General features: G+C 42.5%; 1 protein-coding gene across 6 annotated transcripts in view; it reads left to right on the forward strand.

The window, feature by feature from the left end:
• Positions 1-16,516, forward strand: part of LOC133477376 (palmitoyltransferase ZDHHC5-A-like) — a 156,351-nt gene that overhangs the window by 52,977 nt on the left and 86,858 nt on the right. For all 6 annotated transcript variants that reach the window (XR_009788322.1, XR_009788323.1, XR_009788324.1 and 3 more), the window contains exons 5-8: positions 3,389-3,491; positions 6,235-6,326; positions 7,200-7,326; positions 16,056-16,161. Coding sequence is in view for 2 of the 6 variants with exons in the window: in XM_061772026.1 (XP_061628010.1) it covers positions 3,389-3,491; positions 6,235-6,326; positions 7,200-7,326; positions 16,056-16,161 (428 nt within the window). In the remaining 4 variants the exon portion in view is untranslated. The remainder of the gene's footprint in view (positions 1-3,388; positions 3,492-6,234; positions 6,327-7,199; positions 7,327-16,055; positions 16,162-16,516) is intronic.

Raw genomic sequence — 16,516 nt, forward strand, 5'->3', positions numbered from 1 at the left:
ACATGAAAAAATAGAGCATGACATAAAACATAAATGTGTGAAAGCCAGCACACATCTCTTTTTCCCTCTCTAATTCATTGTTTGGACAGTATGTAATAGCAGTATAAAAGAAACTGTTCAGCAGACCACAGAGGTATACTGAATCATTTGTGTTGAATTGGTTAACCTGCTCAGTAAGTCATTCCAGATTTCAAGTAAAAATCATTATTTTCATGCCCAGCTATACTCTAGTATGTACAGTATGTGTATTAGTATTCCTAACACAAATCATCGCAGCTTAAATTTGTCCCTTCCAGTGATGCTGTAAGCAGGCTTCATCAGTTCATGCATAGGATAGGCTAGGATAGGATAGGAGAGCACTAGCCTGAGTGTTGTTGTGGAAACCCAACTTTTTATATCCCCTCAGTCAGAAGCATACCCCTAATCACAAATGGTCTCTCACTCTTTTGGGATCCTAAACGACAGTCATTAAGGTGCATTGCAGAGAGGCCTCTCCCTGCCAACAGCAGTCGTTAGGTTGAATTTGCCTCTTCAAGTTGAAAAAGTGGTTGTGGAGCCACCCGAAGGCAGGAAACTTGTGACATGCACCTGCTCAGTCGTTGCTTGGTTTCCCTAATACTGTATATACATCATTGTGTTCCTCACTTCACCTGACAGCATACACCAGATTGTTTTTCTGGGTATGGGGAGTCCAGTCTTTGGGCTATACCGAACACCCCATACCCTGAAAAACAATCTGGACACAACATAGAACGGCTAACTCTTCAGGTCAAGACTCAGCTGTCTACCTGCACCTAAAAGAGAAACACCACTCTTTTCAGGCCAAAAATATACACATTCTGGATTGAGAACACAGATGGTTTGAAAGAGAAATGAAAGAGGCATCTACGTTAAAGGGGGAGTTTGCCATTTTAATAAACCAACACTTTTGTCATATATGTTAAAACTGCCTGTATGACCTGACAATAGAATATAAAAATTTTTGGGGAAAAAATAAAAAATCACCACTCTCTGGCCCAATCTAATGGTTATTTTAGAACTGGGCACAGCGAGACAAGAAAAGCCAATCAGTGAGTATAGTGACAGGAGAGGTGTGACCGAATAGCCTGTCAATCATTTGCACACGCCCACCGTGCATGCCCACCGCAGCCTCTCACAGAGTATAGTATTAGTAGTAGTAGTTACTTGGCCAGATTATTTAACTACGGTCAGCAACAAAAGTTAAAAAGAAGCTCTATGTGTCAAATCAAAGGTACATCATCCATTCAAAGGTCCATCATCCATTTCCATCCATTTTCTTCCGTTTATCCAAGGTTGGGTCACGGGGGCAGTAGCTTTAGCAGGGAAGCCTAGACTTCCCTCTCCCGAGCCACTTCATCCAGCTCTTCCGGGGGGGTCCCGAGGCGTTCCCGGGCCAGCCTGGAGGCATAGTCTCTCCAGCGGTGGGACATGCCCGGAACATCTCACCAGGGAGGCATCCTAATCAGACCTAAGCCACCTCATCTGGCTCCTATCAATGTGGAGGAGCAGCGGCTCTACCCTGAACCCCTCCCGGATGGCCGAGCTTCCCACTCTATCTCTAAGGAAGAGCCCAGACACCCTGCGGAGGAAACTCATTTCGGCCGCTTGTATCCGGGATCTTGTTCTTTCAGTCATGACCCACAGCTCGTGACCATAGTTGAGGGTAGGAACGTAGATTGACCGGTAAATTGAGAGCTTCGCCTTTCGGCTTAGCTCCTTCTTCACCACAACAGGCCAATACAAAGTCCATATCACTGCAGACGCTGCACCGATCCGTATCGTCCCCACCGTGTTCTCCCCACCGACTCACAACGGGACGTGGATGAAGTTCTGCCGGAGATGGGAGTTGAAACTCCTTCTGACAGGGGATTCTGCCAGACGTTCCCAGCAGACCTTCACAATACGTTCGGGCCTGCCAGGTTGGACCGGCATCTTCCCCGACCATCGGAGCCAACTCACCACCAGGTGGTGATCAGTTGACAGCTCCGCCCCTCTCTTCACCCGAGTGTTCAAGACATGCGGCCGCAAGTCCGATGACACGACCACAAAGTCGATCATCAAACTGTGAACTAGTGTGTCCTGGTGCCAAGTGCACGTGTGGACACCCTTATGCCTGAACATGGTGTTCGTTATGGACAATCCATGGCCCGGCCACCAGGCGCTCGCCTTCAAGCCCCACCTCCAGGCCTGGCTCCAGGAGCCGTGCTTTGTCTGGTCCCTCACCTTGGACCATTGGTGACCCTACCAGGGGTGTGAAGCCCTAGACAACTTCGCTCCTAGCATCATTGGGACGCACAAACCCCTCCACCACGATAAGACGACTCCTCAAGGAGGGCAAATCAAAGGTAAAGATATGTACTGGTGGTGTCTCTCCTATATGCGGCCGGGTGGCTAAGCTTGGAAAACCACCGTGTACGTCACCAGACCGTTCTCACCAAGTCGTCAGGTGAGTTGATCATATTGCTTATATTTTTAGTTGATTGCACATTCCATAAACTACAACATAAAAACGGTAAGATTTCGTGTAACGTTATGCGCTTGTGGCTGATCCCGAGGTGGTTAGAGACAACCACAAGCAAGCGGAACGCAGCGATCCCTTCCTTCAGGTCAATTCCAGAGGGCAATCGACATGCTCATGGTCGACCGGGATGCACTCTGAGGTGGCCAGTCGAGCGCAGTTGAACAAGTCTCTTCTTGGTTCTTTTTTGTTGTCCACGTTTAGTGAGCTGTGAGTGTTTCTTTGGGCAGAGACACACGCAGGCGGGGACTGAAATGAGGCTATGTTCAAATATGGCTAGCGGTTTGGAAACTGCATATTTTCCCTTTAAGGTTGAAAAACCACCTCTAAACAGAGGAGGCTTATGACACCACCTGTTTCCCCACATACCGTACAATGCTGTGCTTTCATCCCTTCCAAAGAGGCTCAATAATTTAGCCTCCAAGAACAAAAGCATACAACACAGCCTCTAGGTTCAGCCCGGTACACACATAAAGACAATCAGCCTGTTTTTGTGCCGATTCTGCCCCTTCCCAACAGAGCACGTCTAACACCAGACAATCCTATGTCTATCTTCATGTGTGGGGTCTGTCACTGATAAATAATCTTTTAAGATTTGGAAAATCCTCGTGTGTACCAGGCTTTATGGGATGAAAAAAAAATTGGGTTTCCACACCAACACTAAGGCTCGTGCTGTTCTATATAGCCCAGTATGCTTGAAGTGATGAAACTTTGCTCGAACAAAAGGTGAAATGTTTTCTAAGACAACCACAACATTCCAGTCGCGATTAATTCAATGCCTTGAGAATGAAATGACATGGATGAATGAGAATGTTCACGGGCAATAAAGTCCTTAACGTTCTTTTGCAGGCTGGCTGTAATGTGTGTTGCAGGCCTGTTCTTCATTCCAGTTGCTGGTCTCACTGCTTTTCACATTGTTCTTGTGGCAAGGGGCAGAACTACTAATGAGCAGGTAGAAAATCCTTAACATTAGATTTTTTTTCCTCCCAGAGATACTCTTTGACTAACGTGGACTCCCGGTATTCGCGGGGATAGCAACCGAGCTTGATATTGAACAGCAGATTCCTACAAATGATTGACACTGCCCCAAAAGTGATTATAATTGCCTATATTAATCGTTTAAACCAGGAGTCACCAACATGATGCCCGCAGTCACCAGGTGGCCCCCAAGGACCACATGAGTAGTCCACAGGCCGGCTGTAGAGAGCTCTCAAGTGAGCGGCGTCTAATACTTTTTGTGTTGCTGCGTGGGTTTTCTCCGGGCACTCCGGTTTCCTCCTACATCCCAAAAACATGCATTAATTGAAGACTCTAAATTGCCCGTAGGCATGACTGTGAGTGCGAATGGTTGTTTGTTTCTATGTGCCCTGCGATTGGCTGGCAACCAGTTCAGGGTGTACCCCGCCTCCTGCCCAATGACAGCTGGGATAGGCTCCAGCATGCCCGGGACCCTAGTGAGGAGAAGCGGCTCAGATAATGGATGGATGGATATTCTAAAAAATATATACATACTGTATAAAAGAAGAGCTTCACTTACCAGTGAGCTGCAACTAACTATTTTGTTACTATTCTTTTTTTGAATCACACTTGCATTGCTGTACATTTGTAAATGACAATATATATATAAAAAAATTGCATCATACAAAGGTCAATATTATAGCGCATGACCAAACTATAGCGTTCGTGAATACAAGCTATTGGGCGCAATGACGATGAGATGATTTACCGCCTAAATTTGAGCAAAAATTTATTTTAGAAGTTTGTATCAAACTTGTAGCACTGGTAGGCAGTACCCAAGAAGTACCTTTGTTTCAAGAAGGTTGCTACCCCCTGGTTTAAACCATTAATGTAACACAAACTATGATCCCAAAACACTTAAAACACTTAGAAACATCTTCAAATATTGCTTTACCGTTAAAAGATACAGTACAGTCAACAACTTACTGAAACACGCTCTTTTTGCCTCGTAATGGCACCCTGTATGGAGAGTGTGGTTGAAATGTCTTCTCAATATTAGGGGTGGGTAAACATATCAAGTAATCGATGCATCACAATACTTTCCCCCAAATTCAATATCAATTCAGCAAATCCTTTGAATCGATTAAACTCGAGGCCAGTGGTGTGGGCGCTTTGCGTGTGATTCGCATTGTATGGACAGAGACCGCATTCCACCAAACAACGAAATGATGACCAAAGCAAACATCAGAGGCATGCAGTCAGCGCTTTCAACTTTTAAATTTGACGTTTAGGGTCAATTCAGATTCCCTTGTAATTCTGGAATACAGGAAATAGAGAAGAGGTCTTTTGTAAATTCTGCAAGCCAGAATTTAAATTTTCATCACAGTTTCCAAGAGTAAAGAAATATGTTTACATAACATTAAATGCATTTATTGAGGTGACATATACAGAACTGTCATGGTTTTTTAACCTTCATATTGCTTATGCACAAACAAAGTTATTGTGTAAAAATGTTCAGATGTTTTATTGCTCAAAAATATGAGGTGACATTCCACATTCCCCTGTTCACATGGGCATGAAAATATATTTTTAAAAACTGTCAACAGGTACTTTATTTGTCCATTTCTACTTCTTACTGAATCGCCATCAAAGCATTTAAATCAATATAGAATTGAATCTAATCCCAACCTAAAGAATTTAAATTGGAGTCTGAACATTTTAAATCGAATCGAATCGCGAGATTCTTCACAACACCCAGCCATAACCTGCTGCTATTATGTGTATGTAGAATTCAGTGCTCTGTGTAAAGGGGTTCAATCATACGGCAAGGCATACTACACAATGCAAGCTTTTATTTACATCTCCAGGGAACACAACCCTTTGGGTCCACGGAGCAACACCCAAGTGTCATCGCCGCACAACATCCTGTAGCCAGTAAAGTCAGGAAAAAAGCTCATCAACTTTGCACCACACACTCAAAGATAACATGACAGAGAAGTGCTTTTGGACATCTGAAAATCTTACCGGATATCCTGGACTCTAGCTTTTTCCGAGCACGGGACCTCACCAGCCCCAGTCAGTTACTATCTGCAAATTGGCGTATACTTTGGCAAACTTGTTAGCATCCCACGAGCAGGTTGAGCGCTTCTAAGGATTATCCAGCATGCCGCTATAGTACCGAACCCGAGCAGAATAAGTAACCGTCAGCTGATGTACCCAAGGAGGGGTAGGAGTGGCAAGAGAAGAGGGCTACATGTTAACCTAAAGGCTACAGGTAAAAACCTCAAGCACACCACACTCAGCCATCCAGTTACAGTGTGTGTGCAGATGTTCAGGTGATGGAGAAATACTGCTCGATGAACATTGAAGTGCTGCTCGTAAAGTGCAGACCTTTTTATTTACGAAGGGAGTTCAGTGTTGGCTTCACGCTGGCTGGTTACATCCCAACACGAGCGATACGACTACAGCACAAGCTCTGCTGCATCACAGATAAACACGGGACTGCACACCCAGACGCAATATTTGTTGCAGCGACATAACAGAAAATCACGACTAGGCCATTCGCATTTTCCCACGAATAATGGAGGATCGACCACACCCACCCCTCCCCCAAAAATAATTTGTGAATAGATGAATTTGCGAATGCCAAACCGTAAATATGCGGGGGTCCACTGTACTTGTCATGTTCAAGATATACGTTTCTCTGACATTGATGTCTACTTTCCTATTCTCTTAAGGTGACAGGAAAGTTCAGAGGAGGAGTTAACCCTTTTACCAATGGGTGTTGGAAGAATGTCACTCATGTCCTCTGCAGTTCACAGGCACCCAGGTTCATGTTTACATTTTTATTTTTTATTTGTCATCACACCATCCGTTCAACGTCACACATTTTTGTCACGGTATCCACGGACATTTAAAAATAATAAAAGGTAGTAAATGAAAATTGCAAAAATTTACACGACTTACAGTCATGTAAATTTTGCAAAAGGCAGCACATTGGACAAAATATTAGTCGCTATCTTACTGTTGCTTGGCTTAAAAATAGCAATTACATCAAAAGGTATTAACATATGAAGGACCTATGTGAGGATCCTGTTGGAGAAAAATCAGTAAGTAACAATCAAGACTTGTCAACTGTGTATTTGGTGTTGTTGGACATGTTCTTGAACAATGGGAAACCGCATCCTCTCCAGCTCTGTCTGTCCAGACTTGATGGCTCGTGAGTGAGTGAGCTGATCAACACTAAACATTACATGACTGTATATATAATATTACATATTATATACAGTAGATTTGGGAGAATACAGCTATTATTTTGTATTTGCCCCACACATCTATGAAAACGGGAACATGCCTCCTCAATTTTTAAAATCAAAGATAGAAATTCTGTTCATCACGTTTGCAATTGGACCCATGCATTTATGTTTTTGCCTAACATTGAATCAAAAGAATTTTGATGATGTTACTAAATAGCATTTTCTGGAAGTAAACTATTAAAAAGTAGAACTATGAAAAGTAAATGGAGTTTGACTAACAGCTTAATTTTATTTTAAAATGTGATCATAGCCTAGATTCCCGCACACATGATTGCTCTTTTTTTTGACAAGCCAAATATGACCACACTACAATAGCCTCATGTTTAACTGCAGAATTTTTAGGTAAATGGCTGATGGAACCTTACTTCCTTTTGTGTCCTCTGCAGATATTTGGATAGGAAGAGGTACGTGCAGAGTGTGTGTGTTCAGCCCCCATTTCTACAGCCACAACTGACTGACGCCCAGCGAAATGCAAAGATCCTGAAAAATGGTTTACGAGGAGATCTACATAGGGTGAGATAAGATCATGAGAGCTAAACTGAATTGGGTATTCATGGGTGTCTATCAAACGTATCTATCTATTTTGGGAAAGTATGCAAAAAAGTAAGAATTTTAGAAAGGGGCTATTTGTTTTTCACAGCACTGTCTGTCTGTCTGTCCGTCTGTCCGTCCATCCATCCATCTACACTATTTATCCATTTATTAGAGCGGCACAATATCTCGTTTGAGCATCATCACATTGTGCATGTGCAAAATAGTCACATCGTAGGAACTTGCCTTCAAATAGTCTTTTCAGTACCATTTTTTTTAATGAGTGCCTGTGTGCAGTTTGGCAGATGATGAACAATTCTTAAAATGAGAGGCAAAACGTACTTGCTTCAAGCTGTTTTGCCAGTTGTAGTTTACTGTAAAACCTGCACATAAAACAAAATTATGTTAATGCTAAAATATAGTAATGTGAAAAGCTATACATATGCTATGTAAATTACAACCGATGTTATGGTAATTATAGGGGGGGCTATGGCTATTCTCTCCCCCACAATTCAATATCCATCCATCCATCCATCCATTTTCTACCCCTTATCCGGGTCGTGTCACGGGTGCAGTAGCTTTAGCAAGGACGCCCAGACTTTCCTCTCCCCAGCCACTTCATCCATCTCTTCCGGGGGGATCCCGAGGCGTTCCCAGGCCAGCCGAAGGATGTAGTCTCTCCAGCGTGTCCTGGGTCGTCCCTGGGGTCTCCTCCCGGTGGGACGTGCCTGGAACACCTCACCAGGGAGGTGTCCGGGAGCCATCCGAATCAGATGCCCCAGCCACCTTATCTGGCTCCTCTCGATGTGGAGGAGCAGCGACTCTATTCTGAGATCCTCCCGGATGACTGAGCTTCTCGCCCTATCTCTAAGGGAGAGCCCGGACACCCTGCGGAGGAAACTCATTTCGGCCGCTTGTATCCGGGATCTTGTTCTTTGACCCACAGCTTGTGACCATAGGTGAGGGTAGGAACGTAGATCGACCGGTAAATTGAGAGCTTCACCTTTAGGCTTAGCTCCTTCTTTACCAGCCAAGAATGATGCTCCTCATTGTGGTGCATCCATTTGATGAGGTATTGTAATAGTTTAGCTAAATAATAGTGTTTAAAGTTGAGAGCATTTAGGCCTCCCTCCTGTTTACCTTTCTGAAGAGTGGATAAACTAATTCTAAAAATTTTTTTTATGGCAGAATCTAATGTTTGAAACCATTTAAATGTGGGTTTAAATGGAATCATTAAGAATAATTAATTTATTTGAGGTAAGGTTTTAATTTTTATTGTGGCTATTCTTCCCAGTAGTGATGTATATTATTCCAGTGTCTTAAATCAGATGAGATTTTTTCCAGAAATGCCTGAAGAGAATACTTGGGTTCCTGTAAATAAAGAATATCATCAGCATACAGATTGATTTAGTGTTCTGTTACTGGCGAGCAGATACCTTTTAATGTTAGCATTTTGATGTGTAGCAGTAGCAAGAGGTTCAATGAATATTGCAAATAGCATTGGTGAGAGTGGACATCATACTCTGGTTCCGCTTTGTAAAGTAAAACTTTGTGATGTGAAGCTATTCGTGGTGACTGTCGCTTTCGGAGAGTTGTATAATGTTGCTATCCAATGTATAAATGAGTCTCCAAAGCCAAATTTGTGAAGTACTGCAAACAGGAAAACCCAGTTAACTTTACCGAAAGCTTTCGCTGCGTCAAGTGACATGATGATTGCATTTAGATTTTTACGCTATGACATGCTTATGAAATTTAATAAACATCTGACGTTATTTATGGAACTTCTACCTTTAATGAAACCTGTCTGGTCATTGTCGATTATCGACGGGGGTACCTTTTCAAGTCTTGCTGCAAGGCCTTTCGAGATAATCTTGATATCTACATTAATCAGTAATCTTCTTCTTTTCCTTTCGGCTTGTCCCGTTAGGGGTCGCCACAGCGCGTCATTCTTTTCCATGTAAGCCTATCTCCTGCATCCTCCTCTCGAACACCAACTGCCATCATGTCTTCCCTCACGACATCCATCAACCTTCTCTCTGGTCTTCCTCTAGCTCTCTTGCCTGGCAGCTCCATCCTCATCATCCTTCTACCAATATACTCACTATTTCTCCTCTGGATGAGTCCAAACCATTGAAGTCTGCTCTCTCTAACTTTGTCTCCAAAACATCGAACCTTGGCTGTCCCTCTGATGAGCTCATTTCTAATTTATCCAACCTGGTCACTCCAAGAGCGAACCTCAACATTTTCATTTCCGCCACCTCCAGCTCTGCTTCCTGTTGTCTCTTCAGTGCCACGGTCTCTAATCCATACATCATGGCTGGCCTCACCACTGTTTTATAAACTTTGCCCTTCATCCTAGCAGAGACTCTTCTGTCACATAACACACCTGACACCTTCCTCCACCCGTTCCAACCTGCTTGGACCCATTTCTTCACTTCCTGACCACACTCACCATTGCTCTACATTACATTACATTAATCAATAATAAGGGCCAATAATTAGCCGGGAGAGTGGGGTATTTGCCGAACATTAGCAATAATTTAATTGAAGCTGTGTTCATATGGCTACTTATTTGACCTTTATCGTTTATCTCCTTGACTGTTCTGAAAAATAGAGGTGCTAGTATTGGCCAGAAATATTTAATGAATTCGACGGAGGCGCTCGTCCCGATAGCATATTTTTTTAATGCATTATGTAATTCTGTGTTGGTTAAAGGAACATCAAAACTGTCTTTAATTTCTGTATGTAATTGAGGAATGTTGAGATCCTTAATAACAGTTTCAATTTCCTTTTGGTTTGGGTTGTTCGAAGATGTGTATAAGCTGCTATAATAATTGTAAAATATTTCATTTATTTATAGCGGTGACTGTGTACAGTTGTCGTTTGAATCTTGAATGGCTGTAATTAATTACTTTTCTTTCTTGCGCTGAAGTTGGTTTGGAAGAAATTTGCCTGATTTATTATTGTACTCAAAGTTTGTCTGTCTTGTAGAAAATCTGTTCTTTTTGATAAGATGAATTCTTATTGATGTTGCCTTTTTTTTTTTTTTTTGTCCTGTTCGGCTGTTAGGTCAAGCAGAATGGAAAATCTGTATCCCTTTTATGCCGGAACAGTTTTACTGTGTCACAGTGGAGTTTTTAAGCTTCCGCTGTGGTATTATAGTTGAGGTTTATTGAGAATCAGACTTGATCAGTCGAAAAGCTCAACGCGGGGGCTAGGATCCTCCATGACAGATGAGTTGGCGTTGACGGAGCTGCAGGAATCTCAAGTGGCTCTCTGTGAGTTACCGCTGTTAGCAAGCCGGTGAAGGAAAAGGGAAAACAACAATGCCACAGTCCACCCCTGAAAAAGGAAAAAGACTGTGAAAAGAGAAATTTTCTCTTGTAGTAGCTGCTTTTCCAGGTCTATGCAAGGGGCACTGCCATGTTTTTCATCTTTGGAAATCTCTTGCGTTGTCACAGCATGCTCACAGCTTGTTTCAATGTGTGTCCACTTTTCCTTTGTAATTTGTTCAAGGTTCAAGCTCTTGAACATTTGCAGGGTTCTCATCCCCAATGGCAGATTTCAGGCCCCTCCCAAAAAACAAAAAAGATTTTCAAATGGTTGTATCAAACAAAGTTCTCTGTAGAACCATGTTGTTTCACTTGATTCATTTTCTTCAGGAGATATTCCACATTTAGTACTGAAACTTCATGGGTGCCAATAATGATGAGCAGGACTGGATACTGTTTAGCCACATTGGCTTATAGGTTTCATGACCCAGTGCCAACCCTATATGAGCAAAGAGAGTGTAGCGTACAAGTACAGTCCGTCCATCCATCCATTTTGTGTCCCCTCCAAAAATACTGGAATGGCAATGTCAGTTTCTTTATTTTTTGTTGTATACTGAATACATTTGGGTTTCAGATCAAAGGATGAATATGAGACAAAAGTTCTGAATTCCAGATTTTATTTAATGGGATTTAAATTTAGATGTGTTAAACAACTCAGGACAGAGCACCTTTTGTTTGAACCCACTCAAGTGAGCAAAAGTATTGGAACATGTGGCTGATGGGTGTTTATTGTTGCTCAGGTGTTGCCTTTTAAATTGATTGCTTAAACATTACATAGTGCTTGTTTTTGGCTATGGGTTTCACCTCTTAAAACTGCATTTGCTGTTAAGAAAGCATGAAGACCAGAGAGCTGTCTACGGGAGAAAAGCAAACCATTTTGAACCTGAGAGAAGAGCGAAAATCGATCAGAGCTATTGCACAAACATTGGGCATAGCCAATACAACAATTTGGAATGTCCTGAAAAGACAGAAACTTCCGGTGTACTGAGCAATAGACATCGAGCAGGTCAGCCAAGGGTATCAACAGCAGTTGATGACAGAAACGTGAGAGTTGTGAGGAAACATCCAAAGAAAACAGTCAGTGACATCACTGCCAACCTCCACAGGGCAGGGGTGAAGGTATCACAATCCACTGTACCAAGAAGACTTTGAGAAAAGAAATATACAGGCCATACCATAAAATGCAAACCACTCATCAGCAAAAAGAATCGGACGGCCAGATTGGATTTTGCAAAGAAGTACAGAGATGAGCCACAAAAGTTTTGGAACAAAGATTTGTGGACTGATGACACCAAGATTAACCTCTACCAAAGTGATGGAAAGGCCAAAGTATGGAGAAAGAAAGGATCTGCTTGTGATCCAAAACACACAAGCTAATCTGGGAAGCATGGTGGAAGTTAATGTCATGGCTTGGGCTTGCATGGCTGCGTCTGGTACAGGCTTACTAGTCTTGACTGATGATGCAACTCATGATGGTAGCAGCAGAATGAATTCTGAAGTGTACAAAACCATTTCTGGCAATTTACAGAAAAATGCATCCAAACTAATCGGAAGAAGCTTGGAAGGGACTGTATGTGCGGCACAGACGTCTGCTTGCAAAAGCACTCATTTATACTTTCAATTTCGCCCTGAAAACTCAATGATGTTTGACTTTTTGGAAATTACCAATTGCTACAAATTTAATAGGGTATACTAAACCCCACGCGGAATGTCTATACACACCCAGAAAAGCCACATTTTATGACATCTTTTGCGTCCTCATATGGATTTCCACCGCGACAATCCAGCTTTACGTTTCATTTGCTATTCGGTTGAACCCTTACCCGATTTGCTGATGTTTTAGTAAAAAATATCCACTCTTCAGCACATACGGGCCGAAATTCCAAAGTGTTCTCTAAGCGGACCCCCTAAAAATTACCATGACATTTTTGTCACTACTTGCACTAAAAAACTCAACCTAAATCGGGCAAAATGAAAAAAAATTGTCAGAAGAGGAGTGTGAACAGTAGAATAGGTCATGTATTTTAGTCATGAATAGTTTTTTCATGAATGTATTTGTTGTGGAGGATCCTAGAGGTATTAAGTCCATGTTTTTTTTTTTTGAAAATTCCACCAAGATTGTGCACACATTGGACTCATATTACCAAGGAAGTTGTAAACGTTTTTATTCACACATATGAAGTAACTTCCATTCAGAGGAAAAAAAAAATCACACAGCCGCATGCGTGCACACAAACACGTACATACAGTGGGTATGGAAAGTACGCAGACCCCTTAAAACTTTCACACTTTATTTTGCAGCCATTTGCTAAAATAATTGAAGTTCCTTTTTATTTCCTCATTAATGTACACACAGCACCCCATATTGACAGAAAAAACGGAATTTTTGATATTTTTGCAGATTTATTAAAAAAGAAAAACTGAAATATCACACAGCCATAAGTATTCAGAACCTTTGCTGTGACACTCATATATTTAACTCAGGTGCTGTCCATTTCTTCTGATCATCCTTGAGATCCACCCGGAAGAGCTGGATGAAGTGGCTGGGGAGAGGGAAGTCTGGGCGTCCCTACTATAGCTACTGCCCCCGCGACCCGACCTCAGATAAGCGGTAGAAAATGGATGGATGGGTCCTTGAGATGGTACTAGACTTTTATTGGAGTCCAGCTGTGCTTGATTATACTGATTGGACTTAATTAGGAAAGCCACACACCTGTCTATATAAGACATTACAGCTCACAGTGAATGTCAGAGAAAATGAGAATCATCAGAATCAGAATCATCTTTATTTGCCAAGTATGTCCAAAACACACAAGGAATTTGTCTCCGGTAGTTGGAGCCGCTCTAGTACAACAGACAGTCAATTTACAGAACACTTTGGAGACATAAAGACATTGACAAAAAACAACAACAAACAACAATTGTGCAAAAAGATGCAGAGTCCTCTAGCACTTAGAGCAGTTCGAATGGCTAATATCGCATGAGGTCAAAGGAACTGCCTGAAGTGCTTAGAGACAGAATTGTGATGAGGCACAGATCTGGCCATGGTTACAATAGGAATTCTGCTGCACTTAAGGTTCCTAAGAGCACAGTGGCCTCCATAATCCTTAAATGGAAGACATTTGGGACGACCAAAACCCTTCCTAGAGCTGGCCGTCCAGCCAAACTGAGCAATCGGGGGAGAAGAGCCTCGGTGAGAGAGGTAACAAAGAACCCAAAGATGTGGCTGAGCTCGAGAGATGCAGTCGGGAGATGGGAGAAAGTTCTCGAAAGTCCAACCATCACTGCAGCCCTCCACCAAGCGGGGCTTTATGGCAGAGTGGCCCGACGGAAGCCTCTCCTCAGTGCAAGACACATGAAAGCCTGCATGGAGTTTGCTAAAAAAAACACCAGAAGGACTCCAAGATGGTGAGAAATTTGATTATCTGGTCTGATGAGACCAAAATAGAACATTTTGGCCTTAATTCTAACCGGTATGTGTGGCGAAAACCAGGCACTGCTCATCACCTGTCCAATTCCCCGGGCACTTCAGCTGCCCCCTGCTCCAGTGTGTTCCACTAACGTGTATGTGTTCACTGTGATGGGTTAAATGCAGAGAACAAATTTCGTGTGCATGCATGCATGTTCATGACAATAAAAGGTGATTCCATTCCAATACAGTCCCAACAGCCCAACAGTGAAGCATGGGGGTGGCAGCATCATGCTGTGGGGGTGTTTTTCAGTTGCAGGGACAGGACGACTGGTAGAAATCAAAGGAAAGATGAATGCGGCCACGTATGGGGATATCCTTGACGAAATCCTTCTCCAGAGTGCTCAGGACCTCACACTGGGCCGAAGGTTCACCTTCCAACAAGATAATGACCCTAAGCACACAGCTAAAATAACGAAGGAGTGGCTGCAGAACAACTCTGCGACTGTTCTTGAATGGCCCATCCAGAGCCCTGACCAAAACCCAATTGAGCATCTCTGGAGGGACCTGAAATTGGCTGTCCACCAAAGTTCACCATCCAACCTGACAGGACTGGAGAGGAACTGCAAGGAGGAATTGCAGAAGATCCCTAAATCCAGGCGTGAAAAAAGACTCATGGCTGTATTCGCTCAAATGGGTGCTTCTACTAAATACTGAGCAAAGGGTCTGAATACTTATATTTCAGATTTTCTTTTTTAATAAATTGCAAAAATGTCAACAATTCAGTTTTCTTCTGTCAATACGGGGTGCTTTGTGTACATTGAGGGGGAAAATTAACTTAAATGGTTTTAGCAAATGGCTGCAATATAACAAAGAGTGAAAAATTTAAGGGGGTCTAAATACTTTCCGTACCCACTGTATATGTACTGTATATAATACAGTATGTATGTACATGCATATCGCTGGCATCAGTCAGATTCCTCGCATCTCCAGAACCATCGCTTTTCAGGAAAACAAAAACGGCATGCTTGTTGAGCCATTACAGTAACATTACATCGTCAAGAGAGCAATTCACAGTTCTTTAGGCTCGGCTCCTTAAAGAGCCAGCTCTTTCGGTGCCCAAGTAGGCCCTCAAATTTTTTGGTGTTTCAAATAATTAATTGTCCAATTATGTTTGAAATGAATTACTAATTAAAAATACATTGTCAAATATTATTTATATTGCTTTGTATTAGTTATCTTGCTTTATTCACTCAGAATGCTACAAAAAATAAACTGTAAAATACAACTGAACTTAGAGCTCTTTAAAAAAACTATTGCAGCTGGAACAAAGTGCTGTACATCAGTATAAACATAAAACACATTAAATATCATACAAACATAAATATATATAATGATAATCATAAATTAATAAATAACATTTCAATATCCTTTTCTCAAAATAGACAAGCTCCCTTCACATTTACATTTGTCCACGGTTTCTGCAAATAAACCTTTATTTTTGACAAATTTTATGTGGTCGTTCTTTGGTTTTGCAGGGTTAGGAAATCCCCCATCAAACAATGCCATGAGAGGCAGTCTGCTAGTAGGCGTGCCTCCATTTTTGTCTTTCTGTAGGACAGCTTTTGCATTGCAACTCTTGATTTTTTTCCTTAGCAAATTTCACCGCCACTTGACACTTCTCGTCGCTATCAACAAGCTGCTCAACACCTAAAGTTGCGTGCACACTGTTTACGGCTGTTTGGTTCCAGACCCCATGCAATGGGTGGAGTTGAGATTGACAATATCTATCAAAATGTCATTGCTCAGGACCACCTCAGGACACAACCATAGCACCAGACCTTGAAGTTCCGTGCTGTGGGTGGGTCTACAGGGGCGAATGTTAACTTTATACTGATTTACGTCCTATTTGGTTGTTGATTAGCCCTGAAACTAGACATATTTAACTGTGTTGTGTTTCATCATTTCAGTCCAAATCAAGTCTGGATAGGCAAGAGAGCCAGTCATGTGATTCTGAAGCTCCTCCTCCAAAACCGGAACTCCACTACCCTGGAATCACCAGAGGGAGCACACAGGGTAATAACAAAACATCCCATCCATCCATCCACCCATCCACTCATCCATCCATCCATTCATTCGTTTTCTACCGCTTATCCGAGGTCGGTCGCGGGGGAAACTTATTTCGGCCGCTTGTATCCGGGGGATCTTGTTCTTTCGGTCACGACCCACAGCTTCACACTCGGCTGCGAACCGCTTTAGTGAGAGTTGGAGATCACAGCTTGATGAAGCCAACAGAACCACATCATCTGCAAAAAGCAGAGATGCAATACTGAGGCCACCAAACCGGACCCCCTCTATGCCTCGGCTGCACCTAGAAATTCTGTCCATAAAAGAATCGGTGACAAAGGGCAGCCTTGGCGGAGTCCAACCC

This window comes from Phyllopteryx taeniolatus, chromosome 4, assembly GCF_024500385.1.
Source record: "Phyllopteryx taeniolatus isolate TA_2022b chromosome 4, UOR_Ptae_1.2, whole genome shotgun sequence".
Lineage (NCBI taxonomy): Eukaryota > Metazoa > Chordata > Actinopteri > Syngnathiformes > Syngnathidae > Phyllopteryx > Phyllopteryx taeniolatus.